The sequence below is a fragment of the Odocoileus virginianus genome, chromosome 14 (assembly GCF_023699985.2).
Source record: "Odocoileus virginianus isolate 20LAN1187 ecotype Illinois chromosome 14, Ovbor_1.2, whole genome shotgun sequence".
Lineage (NCBI taxonomy): Eukaryota > Metazoa > Chordata > Mammalia > Artiodactyla > Cervidae > Odocoileus > Odocoileus virginianus.
This window is the reverse complement of record NC_069687.1, coordinates 65,798,090-65,818,992: the sequence shown is the minus strand read 5'-3', so window position 1 is coordinate 65,818,992 and position 20,903 is coordinate 65,798,090. Positions and strand designations below refer to the sequence as shown.

The following is a 20,903-nucleotide window of genomic DNA, read 5'->3' as shown; positions in this document are numbered from 1 at the left end:
GGGGCAAGTACAATGAGATTAGCCTGAGTATCTTTTGCGTAACTGTGGTTTTATGATTCAGAGGGCAAAAAGGCAGCAAGCTCTGTGGGTGCCATTCTGTAGGTGACTAGACCTGGGAATTACAAAAATGACATTTCCTGCTTGGGGCTAAAAAAACTGCATTCCCAGGCGTGTTCAAGATACTGGGCCTTGACATTCACATCTCTTTGCCTGGTCAAGGAAGATCAAGAGAGGATTTCCAGTTTAACTCAGTGAGAATTTTTGTTTAAGAGCAATTTTCATGAGTCCAGACTATTAGAGTATGCTTCGAGAAATTCAGAAGCAAAGCAGAACATTGCTCTGCCCTCAACGACCTTGGAGTCTCAATAGCACACTATAAATCCATCTTCTAGCATCCAAGCTTTTGAAGAAGATGACTAACTTTTGTTAGACCTTGATTTAGGGCATTTTGAACCTTATCACAACCCTGTTATGTTGAGAAATATCCATTTTACTGGTGAGTAAACTGACCTTCAGAGAAGTGATTGATTTTCCTATTAAAGGTCATCTAACTATTAAGTGGGGCTGCTGGAATTCCACCCCAGGCCTGTCTTTTCACTCTTCTGTACTATCTCTCAGAAATAGGGTGCCTTTTGGACCTAAGAGACAGCTCTAGGTAGTTCCAGAAACACTGTTGGTTCGTGTTAGCTCTTCCTGGCCCTGGGGTGGAGATCTCGACAGTGGTTGGCTGGGTTCGTGTTAGCTCTTCCTGGCCCTGGGGTGGAGATCTCGACAGTGGTTGGCTATGGAGTTAGCCTCTGCTGCTGCTGCTAAGTCGCTTCAGTCATGTCCGACTCTGTAACCCCATAGACGGCAGCCCACCAGGCTCCCCCGTCCCTGGGATTCTCCAGGCAAGAGTACTGAAGTGGGGTGCCATTGCCTTCTCCAGGAGTTAGCCTCTAGATGTTGAAAACTCTGACTGGCCCAGGAATCAGTGGACCAGATGTGCTCTTTGGCTCCAGGTAAATTTCCCCATCTTAGGCAGGTATCTGCTTGCTACTAAGACCATTCGCTCCACTTGGGAAGCTCTAATTGGCTCTGCCTAGTGGCTCAGACGGTAAAGTGTCTGTCTGCAATGCAGGAGACTGAGGTTTGATCCCTGGGTTGGGAAGATCCCCTGGAGAAGGAAATGGCAGACCACTCCAGTATTCTTGCCTGGAAAATTACATGGATGGCGGTGCCTGCATCCATGGGGTCGCAAAGAGTCGGACAGACTGAGCGACTTCACTCTCACTTTCAGTAATTCCAGCCTTAGTCTTAAGGCATCTCTGGATCAGCTTCCAGGCAGCAAATATCTTGGGGTCATTTTTGAACCTGTACTGGAGACCCTGTGAAATGAAACCTTCCAGAATACCCCAGCCACTGTGGAAGATTGAGGACGGGCTTGGTCTCTATCATAGTGTAACCAGAGATGGCAAAAAGTGTGAGCGGAGGAGCACAGTGCAGCCCTCGCTGAAGCCCTGAAGCGGCCCCTAGCACTCCCCACAGGGAGGCCGCGGCAGGACACCTCTTCCAGGCAGGAAGGTGGTCACGTGCCTGGCGACAGCTTCTGTGGTCCTGCCTGTTTAGCTTGAGGGCCACAGACAACCTCTAATTGATGCTCCCAACCTGAATCTGTAATTGGAAACTTTCACTCCCAGAATCAGTGGCATCTTCGGAATGGCCATGGCACCTGAGTCTTCCTACCACAGGGGAGGGCACGCTGAGTGCATTTTAGCAATCCTGGGTATTGGGCCTTTATTTTTTAAATTAAGAATTTGGGGTAAATAATAATTCAAGACCATTGAGAAAGAATCATAGGATCAAGGATTCTTGATGTCTCTGCTGTAAAGATATCTGATGAACCAGTGTATGAACCTCAACCAACAACAAAGGCTACTGGGATATCAAGAAAGAAGAAGAAAAGCAATTTCAGCAGAAGAGCAGAGTAGTTCAAGCCTAGACCTTCTGGAGAAACAGACGCTTGGATTCAAATGCATTCAAATGCCAGCTTCACCATTTTATAACTGTGTAACCTTGGGCCAGTTCTTCAACCTCCCTGGGCCTCAATTTCCTGTTCTCTAAAAATGGGGAGAACCATAATACAAATAGCAGTTTCTGGGGAGGATTTAACAAGGACACACGCATAAGTGCTGGGCTTATTAATGAATGCATTCAATAAATATTTCCTGAGCATATGCTGGGTTAAACATGATCTTTGACACTGGATGTATAACAGAAGATAAAAAGATGAGGTTCTTGCTTGCATGACTTATATCTGGTAGAGGAGACAAAATAAATGATTGGGTTAGCCAGAAGTTTCGTTTAGGTTTTTCTGTAACATGGTAAACCCAAATGAACTCTTTGGCCAGCCCAATAGTTCTGCTTAAGATATGTCCTGAATCTTATGAACAGACTGAAATGAGGGTCAATCTACTTTAGTCCAAGCGAGCTGGGAAGACTTCTCCAGGAAGTGATTTTTGGACTGAGATCACAAAACTGGGTAGTAGTTTGCATGCTTGCTAAGTCACTTCAGTCATGTCTGATCCTGTGCAACCCTATGGACTGTAGTCCAGCAGGCTCCTCTGTCCATGGGATTCTCCAGGCAGGAATACTGGAGTGGGTTGCCATGCCCTCCTCCAGGGGATCTTCCCAACCCAGGGATCGGACCCATGTCTCTTATATCTCCTGCATTGGCAGTCAGCTTCTTTAGCTCTAGCACCACCTGGGATGCCCCCTTTAGATACTGTCGAAAGAGAAGGTTAGGATAGTTTGTCCATGACAAGGGAGCTGGTAATTGGATTGGAATTCTGGGAGGCAACCTGATAGTATCTATGAAAACAAACAACAAAGACAACAAACAAACAATAACAAAATCTGCATAGACCCTGGGCCTTAGCAGTTCCACCTCTAGGAACATATACTACAAAGCAGTCTCTCATGCATAAAGATGTATAAACAAGGATGTTGATTACAGCATGGATACTAAAGAAGAGACAAGTTGGAGTCAAGCTAAATGTCTTTAAATAGGAAACCAGTTAAAATTGAAATGCATTCTTAAAGCAGCAGACCATGCAGCAATAAAGGAGAATGAACCAGATCTGTATATGCTAATGTGGAAACATCTGCAAGTGATATTGATGAGAGAAAAAAGCAAAGTAGAGCAGACTATTAAAAAAGATGTCTATATATATGTTTGTTTATACACAAAAATTTTTGGAAGGATAGCTAGTAAATTGTTAACAATATTTTCTTCTGGGGAATTAGACTAGGGTCCAAGTTAGGATATAAATAACTTTTACTATTTAACCTTTCAACCATTTAATTTTTTTACTATGTGCATGTTACATTTATACTTTTTGAGAGTTAATTAAAATAGCTGAGTTCTAATTACACCCAATAGCAGTAGGACCGGGTGGTTGTTTAATTTATCTGGATCTCACTGTTTACATCTGTGAATAGAATTGGATCAGATGACCTGGAAATTTATCCCAGCTTTAACCTTCTATTGTCCTGTGGTTTCAAAATATGAAATTCCCAATCAGAAATCACCTTACTTCTTCCCCAGGGAAAAGGAACCTGTGTGTTTTGCCAAAGATCCTGTGACTTCCCTGAGCCATCCAGCTGGGCTCTTAATAAAATGCCACCAGGCAGCTTGGGGCAGGGAGGAAAGAAAAACCTGATATCTTCTGAAACAACTGGAGAATCTCTCTAGCAAAATGGAGATCAATCAATAAATATTTTTCGGAGCACTATATTCAAGCCATTGTGCTGAATTTGGCATTAAGGATATAAGTAAGTGGAAGCCAGGACCCTTGGTACTGGTGGACCTTACAGAGGAACCAGCACCATGGCCAACACCAGCGCTCCATCTATGGAGCACTGGTGGATGTCTCTAAGCACATACTATTTCATCCAGCACTTAACAACTTTCTATGGTAGTTACCATGGTTTTTTCCATTTTATAAGTAAGAAAAATGAGGCTCAGAAAGGTCCAGTAACTAGCCAACAACAGCTCAGCCAGTAAGAGAGACTGGTGTTCGTCCCCTCGTCTGTGAGGTACTGACGCCCATGCTCTGAACCACTGGACCATCACGTCATGGGAAGTGAGTGGGGCACAAATTCGTGTGCGGAACGGTGGATGAATCACGTCTGTGGTTGCACCTACTCGCACTACTTAAATCTGGAAGGGCTGAGCAGCCTTGATGAGTTCTGCCTGCTGGGAAGGCCTCATGAAGGTGGTGGGTCTTGAGCTGGGCTTCGATGAGAGGATGAGACTTGGCTGCTGCAGGTGTGAGAACCACCATGAACAGTGCCACAGGGACCGAGATGCTCGCACTGTATCTGTGAGTCTGAACAGACCAGCTCCTCCCCCTCCCTGGAATAGGCAGTTTGCTGCGGGAGGAAACATTGGAAACTGCCTGGAGTGCCGGATTAGTTCATTTGGTTCTGACTGTTCAGGACCAAGAGTCAGGGAGGTGCCGAGAGGAGGTGCTACGAGTGTCCAACTGTGGCTAGTCGCCGCCACTGCTCACTCCCGGGCCCTCCCTGCAGCCGCTGGCCAGGACAGCCTCCCCTCAGCGCCAGGGTCAGCCCCACGGAGCCTCACGGGCAGAACTGGACAGGGCTGTGGGTGAAACACTCGGGGGCACCATTACTGCTTTTTTTCTTTTGAACTTTTTATTTTGTACTGAGGTGTAGCTGATTAACAATGTTATGATAATTGCAGATGAACAGTGAAGGGACTCAGCCATACATATACATGTACCCGGGCTTCCCCAGTGGGTCAGCGGCAAAGAATCTGCCTGCAGTGCGGGAGCTCCAGGAGTCATGGGTTCCATCTCTGGGTCAGAAAGACCCCTGGAGGAGGGCATGGCAACCCACTCCAGTATTCTTGCCCGGAGAATCCCATGGACAGAGGAGCCTGGTGGGCTATGGTCCATAGGGTATGACTGTAGTGACAGCGTGCACGCCCGCATACATGTATCCATTCTCCCCCAAACCTCCCTCCCATCCAGGCTGAGGGGCATAATTTCTGACCTACTGAGAAAAAGAAGCACTGGACTTATCGTCTCGTGATTCACAAAGATCTTCAACGAGGGAAATCAAAAGAAAATAAAGTGCAATCCTAAGTACGTATCCAAGAGAACCAAAAACATACATCCACAAAAATTCATATGTAAATGTTCAGAGCAGCATTATCCATAAAAGCCAAAGCTTAAGCTTAAATGAAATTGCTCAGTCATGTCCGACTCTCTGTGACCCTACAGACTATAGCCCGCCGAGCTCCTCTGTCCATGGGATTCTGTAGGCAAGAATACTGAAGTGGGCTGCCATTTCCTTCTCCAGAGGATCTTCCCAACCCAGGGATCAAACCTGCGTGTGTCCCACATTGCAGGCAGACTTTTTACCCTCTGAGACACCAGAGAAGCCCTGAAAAATTTGCAATACCATGGACTAAACAGTCCATGGAATTCTCCAGGCCAGAATACTGGAGTGGGTAGCCTTTCCCTTTTCCAGGGAATCTTCCCAACCCAGGGATCTAACCTAGGTCTCCCGCATTGCAGGCAGATTCTTTACCAGCTGAGCTGCAAGGGAAGCCCAAGAATACTGGAGTAGGTAGCTGATCCCTTCTCCAGTGGATCTTCCTGACCCCAGGAATCAAACTGGGGTCTCTGCATTGCAGGTGGATTCTTTATCAATTGAGCTATCAGGGAACCCCAAGAATATTTAATCTTCCTCCTGTAACTTTTTTTTTCAGTTTTAGAATGAAGCGAAGTGAAAATGGCTCAGATGTGTCTGACTCTTTGCAACCCTATGGGCTATATATAGTCCATGGAATTCTCCAGGGCAGAATACTGGAGTGGGTAGCCTTTCCCTTCTCCAGGGGATCTTCCCAACCCAGGGATTGAACCCAGGTCCCCCATATTATAGACGAATTCCTTACAAGCTGTGCCACAAGGGTAGCCCAAGAATACTGCAGTGGGTAGCCTATCCCTTCTCCAGCAGGTCTTCCCGACCCAGGAATTGAACCGGGGTCTCCTGCATTACACACAGATTCTTTACCAACTGAGCTATCAGGGAAGCCCTAAAAGCCAAAAGGTGGAAACAAACCAAATGTCCATATTGGACAAACAAAATGTAGTTTATCTGTATATACTGATACCCAGAATAGTATCCAGCAATAAACATAAATGAAGTACTGACACCTGTGACAATGTGGCTGAACCTTGAAAACATTATGCTTAGTAAAAGGAGCCAGACACAAAAAGTCACGTATTTTATGACTCCATTTCTCTGAAATGTCAGAAGAGACAGATCCACAGTGACTGAAGTAGCTTTGTGGTTGCCAGGGGCCGAGGGGGATGGAACTATGGTAGTGATTGCTAATGGGTGGAAGGTTTCTTTGGGGGATGATGAAAATGTTCTAAAATTAAGTAGTAGTGATGATTTACTACCTGTGAGTATGGTAAAACCCACTGAATGGTATACTTTTAAAAGTTAATGTTATGATATATGAATTATATCTCAACTTTTAACTAAAAGAACATCAGGAATAGGGTGACATAAAACATTTTTGAGGGACTAAGTCAGGTATAATAGAGGTAGAACTTAGTAAGAAGCTTCATTAGATTTGACATATTCAGGTGTTCTCAAACATGTTAGGTGTGAGATTTCTGGAATTTTTCTCAAAAGCAATACCAATTCAGTTCACCTTGTTACACATCTATTTCCTGTTGTATCCTGATTGCTCTTTTGAAATCCCCAAATTTCAGGAATTTCTCACCCTAAAATATAACCCGTTCCATGTCCTATGACCAGGTTTTCCCTTTCTTTGGGTCGTAGTTTCATATCTTGGTCTTAAACAGGACAAGATGTGAGCTCTGGGCTTGAGCAAACAAAGCAACACATTGTCAGAACTTGCAAGTCATGGGGTCACCAGGAGGAAGGGCAGCTGGAGTGGCTGAGAGACACCCTGACCTTCACTGTGTTTGGAAGCGAGGTTACCATGGAAACAGAAGAGCTTGAGATCTGATTCTCAGAGTGATGGGCCACCTTTGGAAGACTTTGAGGAAGGGAGGGACAGGATCTTGTCCTTCTGGGCTCTGTGTGCTGAGTTGATTTTATGGGGGCCACAAGCCAGGAGGTCATTTCACTGCACCCCAGAAAGACTTGGTCTTTTGGACTCTGAGAAATAAAGTTTCAAGTAGAAGAAGGAAAGCTATTCCCTCAGCAGAGTATAAGGTGCATGAGGGCAGGGACTGCTGTCTGCACACCCACTGCCCTAGCCCCACGTGATGATGCTTGGCCCGCTGAAGGCGTTCTGTGAATATGTGTCAGTGTAGTCTCTGCCGAAGACAGACCGCCTCGTGTAGAAAGAGGCCTGAGTATCAATCAGTAGTGAAAAAGTAAAGTGAAAGTGTTAGTCGCTCAGTCATGTCCAACTCTTTGTGACTCCATGGACTGTAGCCCTCCAGGCTCCTCTGTCCGTGGAATTCTCCAGGCAAGAATACTGGAGTGGGTAGCCATTCCCTTATCCAGGGGGAGATCTTCCCAACCCAGGGATTGACCCTGGGTCTCCTGCATTGCAAGTAGATTCTTTACTATCTGAGCCACCAGGGAAGCCCCATCAGTAAGCCTGGGTTTAAATCCCAGCTCTGCTATATGTATAACAAGCTGTGTGACCTTAGGCAAAACTTCAAAAAGTTCAAAAAACTTCACCCCTCTAAACCTTGTTCTTCTCATCTATAAAATGAGTCTAATAACGGCTGCCAGATTTTGAGAGATGGAGGGAGGGATGTGTGGGAAAGCGTCTGGCCTGTGGTAAAGCAAAGGGCTTGTTTTGCTTTTCCTGAAACAGGAGCCACAAACCCATGTGAAAGTAACAGCAGTAAGGACATTACCAAAGGTATAGCTGCTTTTCACTTAGTCTTGGCCATTGGAAACCGCCAGTGAGCATCTTTGAGTGAAGGATGACAGCCTCATTGGCAGGTGATTTCTCTAGCTGGTGTTACCCCCCATCTTGCTAGTCAGCGTTTAGAGGATGCTGGACATGGATGGGCTTCGTCCATCAAAGCTGTCCCACCTGCTCCTTTCAGAGCCATGCATCTTGTAATAATTGCCCTTTAGCACCGAAGGCACCAGCTTGTACTATTATTTGCTTTGGTACCAAAGAAGTCAGCAGAATAATGAAAAGAATAATAAGGCTAACCAGAGCTTTGGAGCTCTTACTGAGATCCTTACCCTTTAACCTCGTCATCTTTACCACAGTCCTCTGCAGTGGATACAGAGGTAAGCCCCACCCCCCCCCCCTTTGCAGGGGGTTCACTGAGTCTCAACAATACCTTGGTTTGAGTCTTGATCTCTTGGTTCTGCAGCCTGCATCAATGTCACTGTCACTGCTGCTAATCGTTGGAGCAGTTTCCCTCTGCTGCACACTTTGCTGGACCTGTTTCACCATGAGCGGGTGGAGTGGGTTCTAGTATCTGCGTTTAGCACCAATAGATCATGTAAATGTTAAAATTATGGAAATTCTACTTATCAGCTGGGCCTCAGTGGTCCTTGAACTCAAATGAGCATGAGAATCATCGGAGTGCTTGTGAACACATGGATTTCTGGGGTTGGATTCAGTAGGTCAGGGTGGGGCCAGAGAATCTCCATTTCTAACGAGTTCCTAGGTGATGTCGATACTACTGGTCCAGGACTAAACTTCAAAACCATAGAGCTAAAGGGAAGGAGAAGGTGACATATTCTAAGATGGAATAGGTGGCAGGCTGGTCCTCTGCTTCCGGGTGAATTAGGAAAGACTTCCAGAGACGCTGTTGTTGTTCAGTTACTAAGTCATGTCCAACTCTTTGTGAGCCCGTGGACTATGACACGCCAGGCTCCCTGTCCTTCAGTATCTCCTGGAGTTTGCTCAAGTTCATGTCCATTGAGTCAGTGATGCTATCTAACAGTCTTATCCTCTGCCGTCCCCTTCTTTTGCCTTCAATCTTGCCCAGCATCAGGGTCTTTTCCAATGAGTTGGCTCTTTGCACCAGAAGCTTCAGCTTTAGTATTAGTCCTTCCAATGAATATTCAAGGTTGATTTCCTTTAAAATTGATCTGAGTCTCTGAAATCCTTATCCCTTATCGCCCCCTAATTCTAGGGCAGAGAACCACCTCACCAGGGCACCCAACTGGGAGATATTCATCTTCCAGAAAAACAAAATGAAGCAAAACAACAGCAATAAAAAAGAGCAGCCCTAAAATCTTTCTTCTTGCCCAAATCCTATTGTCGGAGAGAGGGCATACATGGTCAGCACCTAGAGAATTCCATCCATTGTCCTCCTTTGGCTGGAATGTTAATTTCAGAGTCAGTGCCAGTTAGAAAATTGCAGTGCACAGAATTAAACTGATTCTGCCTCTGTCTTCTGCCATCTTCATAAATTATTCACATCACCCAGCGTTTAATATGCTCCCCACTTCAGCCCTCCCCATGACGGTTCTCCATGCTTTCACTTACAGCTGTGGAACAACTATTTTCATCTGGCGGTGGCGTTTATCACTCAGGATTCTCTACAGCTGGAGCAGTTCTCGCACGCCAAATACAACAAAATCCTGAATAAGTAGGTTGCATTTGGAGCTCCTGAAAAGGAGGGGGGAGGTTCGTGAGAATCTCTGAGGTGATGCCTGAAGCAGACATTTTTTTTGTTTCTCCTAGGTACGGGGACATGAGACGGCTAATTGGCTTCTCCATCCGTGATATGTGGTACAAGCTTGGTGAGTAGGCACCGGCATTCAGACAGACACATCTGCACATGCCAGGCTCCTTCTTGAAGACCATCTGTTAGAGGGCCATGGGGGTTTCGGCAGAGGAAGCTTGAAATAATAGTTTATCACTGTACACACCCCAGGTCCTTAATAAGTGCCTGATGAGAGAGGGTGCCCATCCCAACCTCCCACCCCCAAAACAGCTGTGGATCTGCTTCTCCTTGATGCTCATGAGGGGTTAAGAAATCAAACTGGAATTTATAAGAAGGAGAAAGCATGACTGCTGTGGGAATGCATGGCCTCCCCTGCCACCTGTGCTTCCTGCTGATGGGTGCACGTTCTGCAGCCTGCTTCTTATGTGATGTTGTGATCTACTGAAGGCCTTCCAAACACATGGGGGAGAATTGATTCTGTGGTAGATGAGGGTCTCCTGTGATCTGATTTGAGCTGGAAGGTGACCCCAGAAGCTGTCCCTGCTTCAGTGAGCTACAGGAATCCTGGGCAAGCTGAGTGGTACCTATGGGAGGAAGGAAGGGGAGATGGAGTCAGCATTTATTGAGAGTCTGAGTCAGCCCTGTACAAGGAGATTTTATTTAATCTTCCATCACCTCCTGCAAGATGGAAACATTTCCCCCTCATTTTATCAATCAGGGAACTCAGAGGGAAGGAGCTTGCTTGAGATGAAACAGAAGCAAGCCCCAGAGCTTGGTTTTGATTTCACGAGGATGGGGGCTGCATACCTTGCCCAAGGCCTGAATCCTGCTCCATAAATCTGTGCAGAAAGGATGAATGGGTAGACGATGCATAAATAGTAACAAGTAGCGAGCTCTTTTCACCTCCTGTTTTGTGCGTCCTCCGTGACTCCGCCGCTGAACTGCTCTGTGCTGTCTTAGATGTGGACTATCTTCAGTAGAGCACTTGCAGGGCTCTGCCTGTCTCTTGGATTCAACCTAAATCACCTCCCCAGACCTCTTGGTGTCTATCAGTCCCACCTGACTTCCTGGACAGCACTTGCTCACCCTTCCCAGCAAGGTTCATTCCTTGTCGGGAAAGCAGAGTGGACGTCCACCTGGGTTCTGTGTTTGCTGGCAGCATTGCACTCAGGTCAAGAGCACATGCTGGTAGCAGAGGGTCGTAGACTGGTTCCCAAAATTGAAGGGAGAGCAGGGCATCCGGGCCCAGAACAGACTCCACCTCTGCCGGGGGCTTTGCCTTGTCATTTACACACTGTGAGGCTCAGAGCAGGGCCTGAGTGACCCTGGCCCTGCTTGGGGAGACAGCGCCGTCTCCCAGCCTGTCTGCGAGGCTCAGAAGAGCAAACACTGGGAGTGGGAAGCCGTGGAGGCCACACCCATGGAAGAGTTTTGTCATCATTTTCACCCCGTTGCAACAGTATCCTCCTTAGTTGTAACAACCAAAAATATATGCGTGTGTGCTAAGTCATTTCACTCATGTCTGACTCTTTATGAGTCTGTGGATTGTAGCCCTCCAGGCTCTTCTATCCATGGGATTCTCCAGGCAAAATTACTGGAGTGGGTTGCCATTCCCTTCACCAGGGGAATCTTCCTGACCCAGGGAGCGAACCCAAGTCTCTTGCATTGCAGGCAGATTGTTTACTCTCTGAGCCACCAGGGAAACCCTAGACATTACCAAATATCCTCTGTATGTGTTCATGTGTATATGTGTATGTGTGTGTGTACGAAACTCCCCTCTTTTGCAAGCCATTACCAAAAAGAAATCCCATATCTGCCCTGTTTTTCTAGAACAGCATTTTGTTTCTCTACTTTGGATAATGATAGGGATAAAAGAAATATTTTGTATGTCATTCACCACTACCCTGCCGTAGGAAAAATGTGCACAGTGCAAGTGGTAGCCAGCATCTGGCCTCGGGGGCGGGAGTCTAGGAGGGAGTGGCTGGGGCTGCAGCAGACTGAGGCAGGTGCACCCCAGCTGAAAGCAGCAGTTGCTGTCCTGCCTGGTGAGTGCTGCCCTATTAGGATGCAAGGCTGACATTGTCACAGCTTCTAGTTTATCAAAAGAAGCCAGGAAACATAATTTTTAAATGCATTTTTAATTTATGAATATTGATGATAACTAGTTGAAAGTTTTAAAAGCACCAAAGTGTCCAATGAAACAAGGGGCCCAGACTCAGTCTGCAGATGAGTTTGCATTCCCTGCTTTGCAACAGCAAAGACAAGGTAAAGCCCTGCTGGGCTTCCTCTCCCAGATCTACATCCCAAGTGTTGCCAGGATTGCAAAACAGGGATCTGTGCTTTGTTTGTTTCTAGTTCCTCCGCACAGCCTGCGCTTTTCTGAATGTCCTTCATTGCCGTTGTTTTGCACACAGAAGTTTTTATTTAGATATAGATTATGTTTTGGCAGGAGCTCCTGTGCTCCCAATTATGCTGATGAATGAAAAGATGTTACCAAATACTCTACCTGCTTAGGATCACAGAACATCAGAACTGGAAGGGCCCTTTAGAGAGCATGTTGTCCAGCATTTTTCAAACATTTATTTTTAGCTGAGGACCAATAAAAAATATATATATCCTGCTCAGTACAGAAATTGGATGAAAGCCAAGCTGTTCTAATTGAAGTGGGATGGGGGGGCAGGTGGAGGGTAGTGGGTAGAGCTACTCTCCTGAGCTCCTATGGAGACCTCTGCAGATTTTCTGGGAGAAACCCTGAAGCACTTCAGAGAATAGTTTGAAGCTACAGGTCTGTCCAACCCACTGTTTTACCAATGAGGAAACTGAGGCACAGAGAGGCAGGGAGTGTGTGTCCAGCATCACAGAGTGGATGAGAGGCGGATTCAAGACAGGGAAGCCTGGCATGCTATAGTCCATGGAGTTGCAAAGAGTAGGGCGTGGCTGAGCAATGGAACAGCGAACAGCAGCAGGACGAGTACACTGGTGTAAGTGTCCATCTAGAAGCGTCACAGATCCCTTGCTGTATCCAAGTACCTGGAGGGTGAATTAGTGGAATTCAAAGACATATTTGTTAGGGTTTGGGGGTTGCAAGAAAGAGATGTCGACTATGGCTGCCTTAATTGGCAAAGGTACTAATTGGAGAAGGTACTAATTGGAAGGGCAAGGGAAAATGGGCTATGAAGGGTAGGATTAGAGTCACTCAAGGATCCAGGACAGGTGGTGTGATGTTGCCTTTAGGATGTTCTATCCTTACATCACTCTGCTAAAGGTCCAGTCTCCAGGAGACACCTTTCTATTGTTCTTCCTTGGGTGACCGCTCCATCAGTGCCCCCACCAAGCCTGCATCCATCAAGGGAGGCAGAGTTTCCCAAAATAAAATGTTCGCGGAGTTATGGAGAAGTCAAACAAAGACACAGTTGTCCACTGCAGAAAAAACAAAAAGTAAAAAATTCCGTTGCAAGGATGGCCATCTCTTCATCTCTTAGCCTGGACTCCTTGGAAGAGGAAGGTATATTGGCCTGAAGGGTTCTTCCTGCTGCTTGTTAGTAACCTGGCTGCCTTCTCCTTGCCTGTCTGCTTCAGGGATGGGGAGCAGAAAGAGGAGGCAGAGTGAATGGATGGTTCCCCAGTCCCATCCTACTTTGTCTTCTGCCAGATGCTGGCATTAGCAGGCTTTCTCCAGCAAGCTAATGAGGTTAATCTGCTAATCCAAACCAGAACTAAGCACTGTATACCTGGGGGACCAATGCAGTGAGAACTCTACACTGGGTAATGATGAGTTCTAAAGTGCAGTTTGTGAAACATCCAAGACAGAGTGAAACATGGGAGCTATCGGTGGCAAACCTGGCTGAGTGCCCATGTAATAGCCATTCCATCCTTCTTCCTGGCTAACGGATCCCTGATTTTTTTTTTTTCATGATCAGGATTTGTCCAGTTAACAATGATTTGTAGCTAGTGATGGCCATGTGACCCACCCAGCTCTATCTGATGAGAATCAGCAGAAATAAACTTCTTGGGGTTTTGGGAAAATTTTTTTTCCTAATTAAAATGAAAGGGAGGGCATAACAGTTTGAGCGTAACACATTTTTTTTTTTTTTTTTTTTTGCTTGTAGTCTTTCCCTTTGTTCCTTTCTGGGAAAGAATAAAATGCCTGGAGGTGTAGTAGCCACCTTGAAGCCATGAAGAGTCACACCCTAAGGATGGAGAAGCAGCTCTGGACTAACTCTCTTTGACTTTTTTTAAGGAAGAAAACTAGACAGAGCTTACTCAGTTTAGCTGTGGTAATCAGATTTCTGCTACAACCCTATCTGATGTGTCATCTAATTCAGTGCCCTGATTTTATAGGCGAGGTCGCTGAGGTCCAGAGAGTTACAAGGACATTCCCAAGGTCAACAGCAAATCAGTGACTCAGATGAGACAAAAGAGCCAGACTCGACCTGAAGTCCAGTGTTCTTAGTAATATTTTTTTTCCAGAATATGCAAAATATTTTCAAAGGATGTGAAATAGTAAACTATGTTTTCCAAAGACTACTGATAATGAGTAAATCATAATGCCTGTTAAGTTTTAAAATTTTGTTTTAATGCCCAAAGCAATCAGGGCTTCATCACCATGATCATCAGCATCATCATCTTCTTCTCATCAAGAATGATTTGAGCAGCCCTGTGATTATAAGATAGCTAATTGCAAAGATCATCTCAGACTGGAAGACTATTCAAGGAAAAGTCTAGACAAGTGTGTTTGTGTGTGTGTATGTGTGTGCGCGCACTTCTGTGAGAGAAGATGCATGCCAGGAAGCCTTAATAGAGAGAAGGATCCACACCAGGTTCCAGCCACTAAAGGGTTAATGCTATTTGTACGTTTGCATCCTGGGATAATGCCAAATACAATGGACTTTCCCTGATAGTGTAGCATCATAACATTTGATTTCCGCTAGGAGGAAAGCAATGCACATTTTGTGAAAATGACTTTGTACTTAACCGGCCCATATTCGCGGGGGTTAATGCTGGTCTGCTACGTTAACAGTCTTCATGGGAGAGAAAGATAAATTCGAGTGGCTGGCATCATGGCCTTACATGTGGGGAGGTTGCTCCCGGCAGAGCTGTGAGAGCAACTGAACCGTCACTTTTTCAGCATCTATGGAGGGCCCAGCCCACTACTAAGCACCAGGGAAGGATAAGAGAGTTGGGGACATATAAGGCATGGTCCCTGCCCTCCCTGGAAAAGCCCACCATGAGCTCTTAACATAGGACAAACTGAGAGTCTGAAGAACGAACTAAGAGCACGTTCCTTAATGTGAAATGTGTGGTCAAGACTCGGGAGCTCAGGCAAAGAGGAGGAAGGCTCTACTGAGTCAACGGCTCTTGAATTAGACCCCAGGGTGGTCAGAGCTGAAAGGGCAGCAACCATGCCAAGCGAACAACCAGCCTAAGCAAACATGACTTCCTTAAATTGGGGAGAAGCTGCTGGGCAGAAATAGGAAATGGGATTAGAAAGGCATCCATCCATCCACCCACCCATCCATCCATCCAACCAAACATCCATTTATTCATTTAATAACAAATATTGAGCACTGTGATAGGCAGAATAATAGCCCACCAAAGGTGTCCAAGTCCTAACCCCCAGCACCTGTTTATAAATTACCTTATATAGCAAAGTGGACTTTTTAGGCATGATTAAGGATCTTGAAGATGGTAAGAGTATCCTGGACTGTCCAGATGGACCCAGAGCAATTACAGGGACCTTAGAAGTGAAGAAAGGAGGCAGGGGAGTTGGAGAAAGGTTAGAAAAAGCAATACTGTTGGCTTTGAAGATGGAGGAAGGGGCCATGAGCCGAGGAATGCGGGTGACCTCTTGAAACTGGCAAAGGGAAGGAAACGGTATTTTCCTCAGACCCTCCAGAAAGAACTCAGCCCCGCTCACACTTGACTTTAGCCCAGAGAAACCCACTTCAGACTTCTGACCTCCAGAACTGTAAGATTAGTTTGTGTTGTGCTAAGCCACTGTCTGTGGTGACTTATAACAGCAGCAAGTGGAAATGAAGACAAGGAGCCTTAAAGGTCAGGCCCTATGATAGTGGCTGAGGCTGCAACCGAAGACAACTGTAGTGAGGGATGCAGCCCACAGCCTTGTGGACTTGCACTGATGAGTGACCTTCTGGTTGCAGAGCTGTTTAATTATGGGTGTAAAGGAAAATAGCTGGAGAGCAGAAGCTGGGGCACCTGGAGAGTGTGTAAAGGACTCCTGCCTATTGAGGGAGCTCAAGGTGGCCTCAATGAAGACGGGGGAGCTCTGAGCCCAGAGCTGTGGTGTCCTAAGCAACTAGCCTGTGAGCCACCTGTCTAAATTTAAATGCTCTAGCATCCACGTTTTTTAAAAAGATGAAAAGCAGTGAAATTAATGTTAACAGTATATTTGATTTAACCCCATATTCCAGAGTGTTACCATTTCAACATGTAACCAACATAAATGTTACTGAGATAGGTTACCTCTTTTGGTTTGTTTTCCAGAACTCTTTCTTTGAAATCTAGTGGCTTTTTACACTTACCACACATCTCAACTTGGACTAGCCTTATTCCAGCTGCTCAAAGACACATGTGGCCAAGTGGGCTCCATATTGGATAGAGAACAAGTAGCATTTACTTATGGGGCCAGCAGTGGTGGGACTCGGATGGGGTCGGGCACAGGAGGGATGCACATAGTGGGCAGCATGGGGTGGGGTGCAGGCTGAGGAGGGGAAGGCAGGGTGTGGAGGTGGCACTTCAGGCCAAATGGGCTTGCAGACCAAGGGACCCATGCAAGGACTGTAGCTGTGGCCAACATGATCAGTCTGGGGTTGTCAGACATCTTTGAGGAGAGATAAGAGCATGTTTCAATGGGATAGAGAAGGGTTTGGAGGCTGGTAAATGTCAGCTGTGGGCGACAAGATACATATGATCCAACCTCCTTCTGGTGCCAGCCCTTTACTCTAGAAGAAAACAAACTGACCAGCCTGAGACGTTCCATGAAAAGCCCCGGGGGCGCCATGGGGCTGGACTGTGACTTCTTACGTTGCTTTTCCCACAACTCACCCTTGGCCGAGATCGTGCTGCTCAGCATCGGCCTCCCCCCACCGGACATCAGCATTTGCTGAGCCTTTCTAATGAGCCAGACCCTGTATGGAGCCCTTAGTTTTAAGCTTCTCAACAATTCTTCAGGCAGGGATTATGATTACATCTCCATTTCATAGATGAGATAATATATTTTAAATCTTTTTATTTTTATTTTGGCCACTGCCATATGACATGTGGGGTATTGATACACCTCAACCAGAGATGGAACCCACACCCCTTGCATTGGAAGCATGGAATGTTCCCTACTGGATCACCAGAGAAGCGAGGCTCAGGGACATTAAGTGACAGGCACAACGCTCCCCTGGTGGCTCGGAGGGTGAGACAATCTGCCTGCAACACCGGAGACTCGGGTTCCATCCCCCGGTCGGGGCGATCCCACACGGAAGGGAATGGCTACCCACTCTCGGATTCTTGTCTGGGAAATGCCAGGGACAGAGGAGCCTGGTGGGCTCTAGTCCAGGGGATTGCAAAGAGACGGACATGACTGAGCAGCTACACTTCACTTCTTCACAAAGCCACAGTCTGGAGTGCCAGTGGCGGAACTTGAGGCACGTTCTGGGCCACAAGGAGAGACTCAACTGCCTGTCTTAGATCAGTACCAAGAGGGGCATTTTCCAAGCCTGAGACGGAGAGGCAGAGGTCAGTGTTCCTTCTTCCTCTTTTGAATGAGCGGGGTCATTTCTGATCAACCCAGCTTCATTTCGGAGTCCCCAGGAGGCTTGCAGGACTCTGAAATCCAGAGAGTGGTAACTTGGCCTCATCCTGCTCGTTTCAGGGTCTCAGAGGGTCTCCTGCTCTCGGGTCGAGCTCCCCAGGTCTCCTGTCAGCCTCCTGAGGTCAGGGAATCTCCCACCTTCATCCTCAGCCTGGTGCACAGCATCGCCTTTTCCCTTCCCCTCTCCCCACCCTCCTCCCTTCCTTCTCCCTGCCCTTCTTCCTTGTTTCTTTCTGTCAGGCTGCCTTCCGAGTGCTCTCAGACCTTCACCTGCAACCTCCCCTCTCCTCTTGCGAGGCCTGGCATAGGCCAGAAGGCGAGCACGGCGGCCGGCTTTCCACCCACACGCCTCAGCTCCCCCCTGTGCTCTCCTTTCTGCCAGGGCCTCCCCAGAGCCTGGGCAACTCGGCATCTGGGTTCATCCCACTGACTTGTTGGGACTTGAAAAGCCTTTTCTAACTGGTATCTGTTCCCAGTGAGATTCAGTTTCCATTATGTGAGAAAGACCCTCTCACCCATTCCCTTCTTTGCCTTTTTTCAAGAACAATAGCAGGTATGTCTCTTGAATGAGAATTTTTTTTTCCAAAATGAGTTCACATTCATTTAGCCACAAATATGTTCTCTGTGTGTGTGCCTGTGTGCACATCTATGTATATAAAGGCACACATTCAGATTACTTGAACACAAAATCCAATGTGCTGAAATTCCATTTCTGATGTAAATGAATAAAATTTTTTATGGAGCATTGTAAGGGCCATTGAGATCACACTGCATTTAGAAATCATCATTATCTCTCTCTCCTCTTTCCCTATTCTTCTGAACATCTCTTCAACTGACTACAAAGAATGCAGGTCAGACGTGCCTAGGAAATCCCTAGTCTATGGCATGTCTGCTCTTTATTTTAAACCATCTCAAATATATCTTTATCAGACCCAATGCCCTCCAGTATTCTAAAGGCCTTTGTCACATAAGCAATTTCTCCATTCCATGGTGGCCTATCTGACAGTTTCCCATCTACCTGCTACTTATTATTACACTCGACTTTGAATTTTAAAACCCCACTGAGAGTTTAAAGGGTCTTGAAGGACAAAATCAGAAACCTAGATTAGCAGTTACTATAAATCTGCAAGAAAGCTAGTTTAGGTTTTTGGTTGTTTTTTTTTTCCTGTTTGGAACAATGCAAAGTATAATCCAAACACATCGTATAATGAAGCTGGTATCCTGGAAAAGCGTCTTCATATTTCACTCACCTCTCTGCCTGCCTTCACTGTTTCATCCTCACTAACTGAAGATGTTCCTGGGATGACGCCCTTTTATCTGAATTCTGGGGAAACACTCACCCCCAACATGAAGCCTCGTTTAGGCTGAATTAAAACTCATTTGATCGCAGGCTTCCCTCTTGGCTCCTTTGCTCAGCTTTGATGAAGGCGACAGTGCCCGGCTGTATGCCATGCCGCCTGAGTGTCTGCACCCCAGGAGCGCTCTCCCCCCGGCAAAGACCACCAATGCAATGTGCACCTTGGCAGTGGGGAAAAGCAGCATGGGCTTCTTGGGCTCTGAGCGTCAGGAGGAGAAAGACGCAGCTGCTGATGAAACACCTGGGTGTCAGCTTCACTGGCAGGGTTACTGGGATGGGCTTGCCCATGCTCCCCAGGAAATCCCCGCAGTTCCTGAGCGCCCCTCCCTTTCCCTTTCTCTGCCACGTCTGATGTGTGTGCTCTGAGAAGTCTGCTCAATTCTGCTCGACAAGGCTGCCTTTCATGGTTCATTTTGGCCAAACATCACAGCAATGACAGCTAACACTATACAAAGTATGCCATGCGCCAGGCACTGTCCAGGGTGCTTGATAAATAATAATTCATTACTTCTTCACAACAACCCTATGAAATAAACTCTATTATTCTCTCATGTTACAGGTGAAGACACAGAGGCCTCAAGGGGCCAACTTGCCTACCATCAACACAGCTGGTTGATGGAAGAATATATTTACATATTTCAGGCAATCTAGACCTAACTTCAGTGCCCTTCACCTCTTGGCCACACTGCCCCTGCCCTGGGGCTGACTATCCTAGACTCTGTGCTCAGTGCTGTTATTGTTGTTGTTTAGTCACTCAGTCATGTCCAGCTCTTATGCAAACCCATGGACTGTACCCTGCTGGGCTCCTCTGTCCAGGAATTTCCCTGGACTTGGCATTTCCCAGGCAAGAATGCTGGAGTGGGTTGCCATTTCCTACTCAAAGGGATCTTCCCGACTCAGGGATCAAACCTGCATCTCCTGCATTGGCAGGGGGTGTCCTTTACCCCTGAGCCACCAAGGAAGCCCACACGAAGTATACACAGACATGTTTTCATGTGGTCTTCTCAACAGGTGGGCATTGCAATTGCATATTTATGACACATCTCCAAGTCAAGTATAGCCAGTGAGTATAGGAGCTAGACAAATTTATTTCCTCCTTCAGTGGACATTTCCTAAGGTTATAGTATGCTCCAAGCTCAGTGCTACAGATGTAATAAGAACAGCCATGCTCTCTGCTCTCATGAAGCTCTCCATGGGAGAGGCCATTATCTATCAAACAAAGTCATCGTTATCAAGTTGGCTAAGGAGACAGACCACTAGCCAGGGCAGGGTATCTGATGTAGCCAGGGGTGGGGTGGGCTTGTGGCAGAGCTTCTTTAAAGTGTATCTATCCATGGGAAGCCAGGTGGTAATGGGCAGATGTTGAGGAACGGGCAGGAAAAACTATGTCAACAAAGAAGCACAATGTGCACAGGCCTGGTGGAGAGGCGGCTGGTGAGCTGGTGACCCTGGAACCAGGCCAGCGTGGCGGCAATGCCAGGGGTCGGGGCGGGGACACAGGAGTGCCTAGAGATGAGGAAGGAGAAACACGAAGCTGTGGTTCATCTGACCATAAAAATGTTTTAACTCCCACTGTTACACTGACCATACTTTTATAACAGGTTTTTGGCAGCAAATTTTGCTTTTCTTGTTTTCACAAAACAGTTGGTAAAAAAGCACATTTCCAATCTCAGAAACATGGCTTGTGCTGCAGACAGACATCATTTCAAGTATCCCTGTGATTTGCCATCACTAACATACTCCATCAGGGCCCTATTTGCAAAGGAGATGATGCAGGTGAAAAGCCTTGTAAACAGCAGCGTGCCTTCCACACGCCTGGGTTATTATCCCTAACAACGGAGCTTGTTTTGGATGATGCATGCGCTGTTTACAAGAGTTAATATATGTAAAGTGTCCAAAATGGTGCCTGGCTCCAGGTAAACAACTGTATAAGTGTTAACTTTTGTTGTTACTGTTCTGCCTCCCTTTTTTCTTTTCCCAGGCTTGGTCTGGTTCTCCTATGAAATCACGAAAATGGTCT

At 46.6% G+C, this 20,903-nt stretch overlaps 1 protein-coding gene across 2 annotated transcripts in view; it reads left to right on the top strand.

Moving 5' to 3' along the window:
- DOCK2 (dedicator of cytokinesis 2) overlaps positions 1-20,903 on the top strand; it is a 456,669-nt gene that overhangs the window by 367,243 nt on the left and 68,523 nt on the right. For both annotated transcript variants that reach the window (XM_070476853.1, XM_070476854.1), the window contains exons 31-32: positions 9,526-9,626; positions 9,722-9,780. In XM_070476853.1, coding sequence (XP_070332954.1) covers positions 9,526-9,626; positions 9,722-9,780 — 160 coding nt within the window. The remainder of the gene's footprint in view (positions 1-9,525; positions 9,627-9,721; positions 9,781-20,903) is intronic.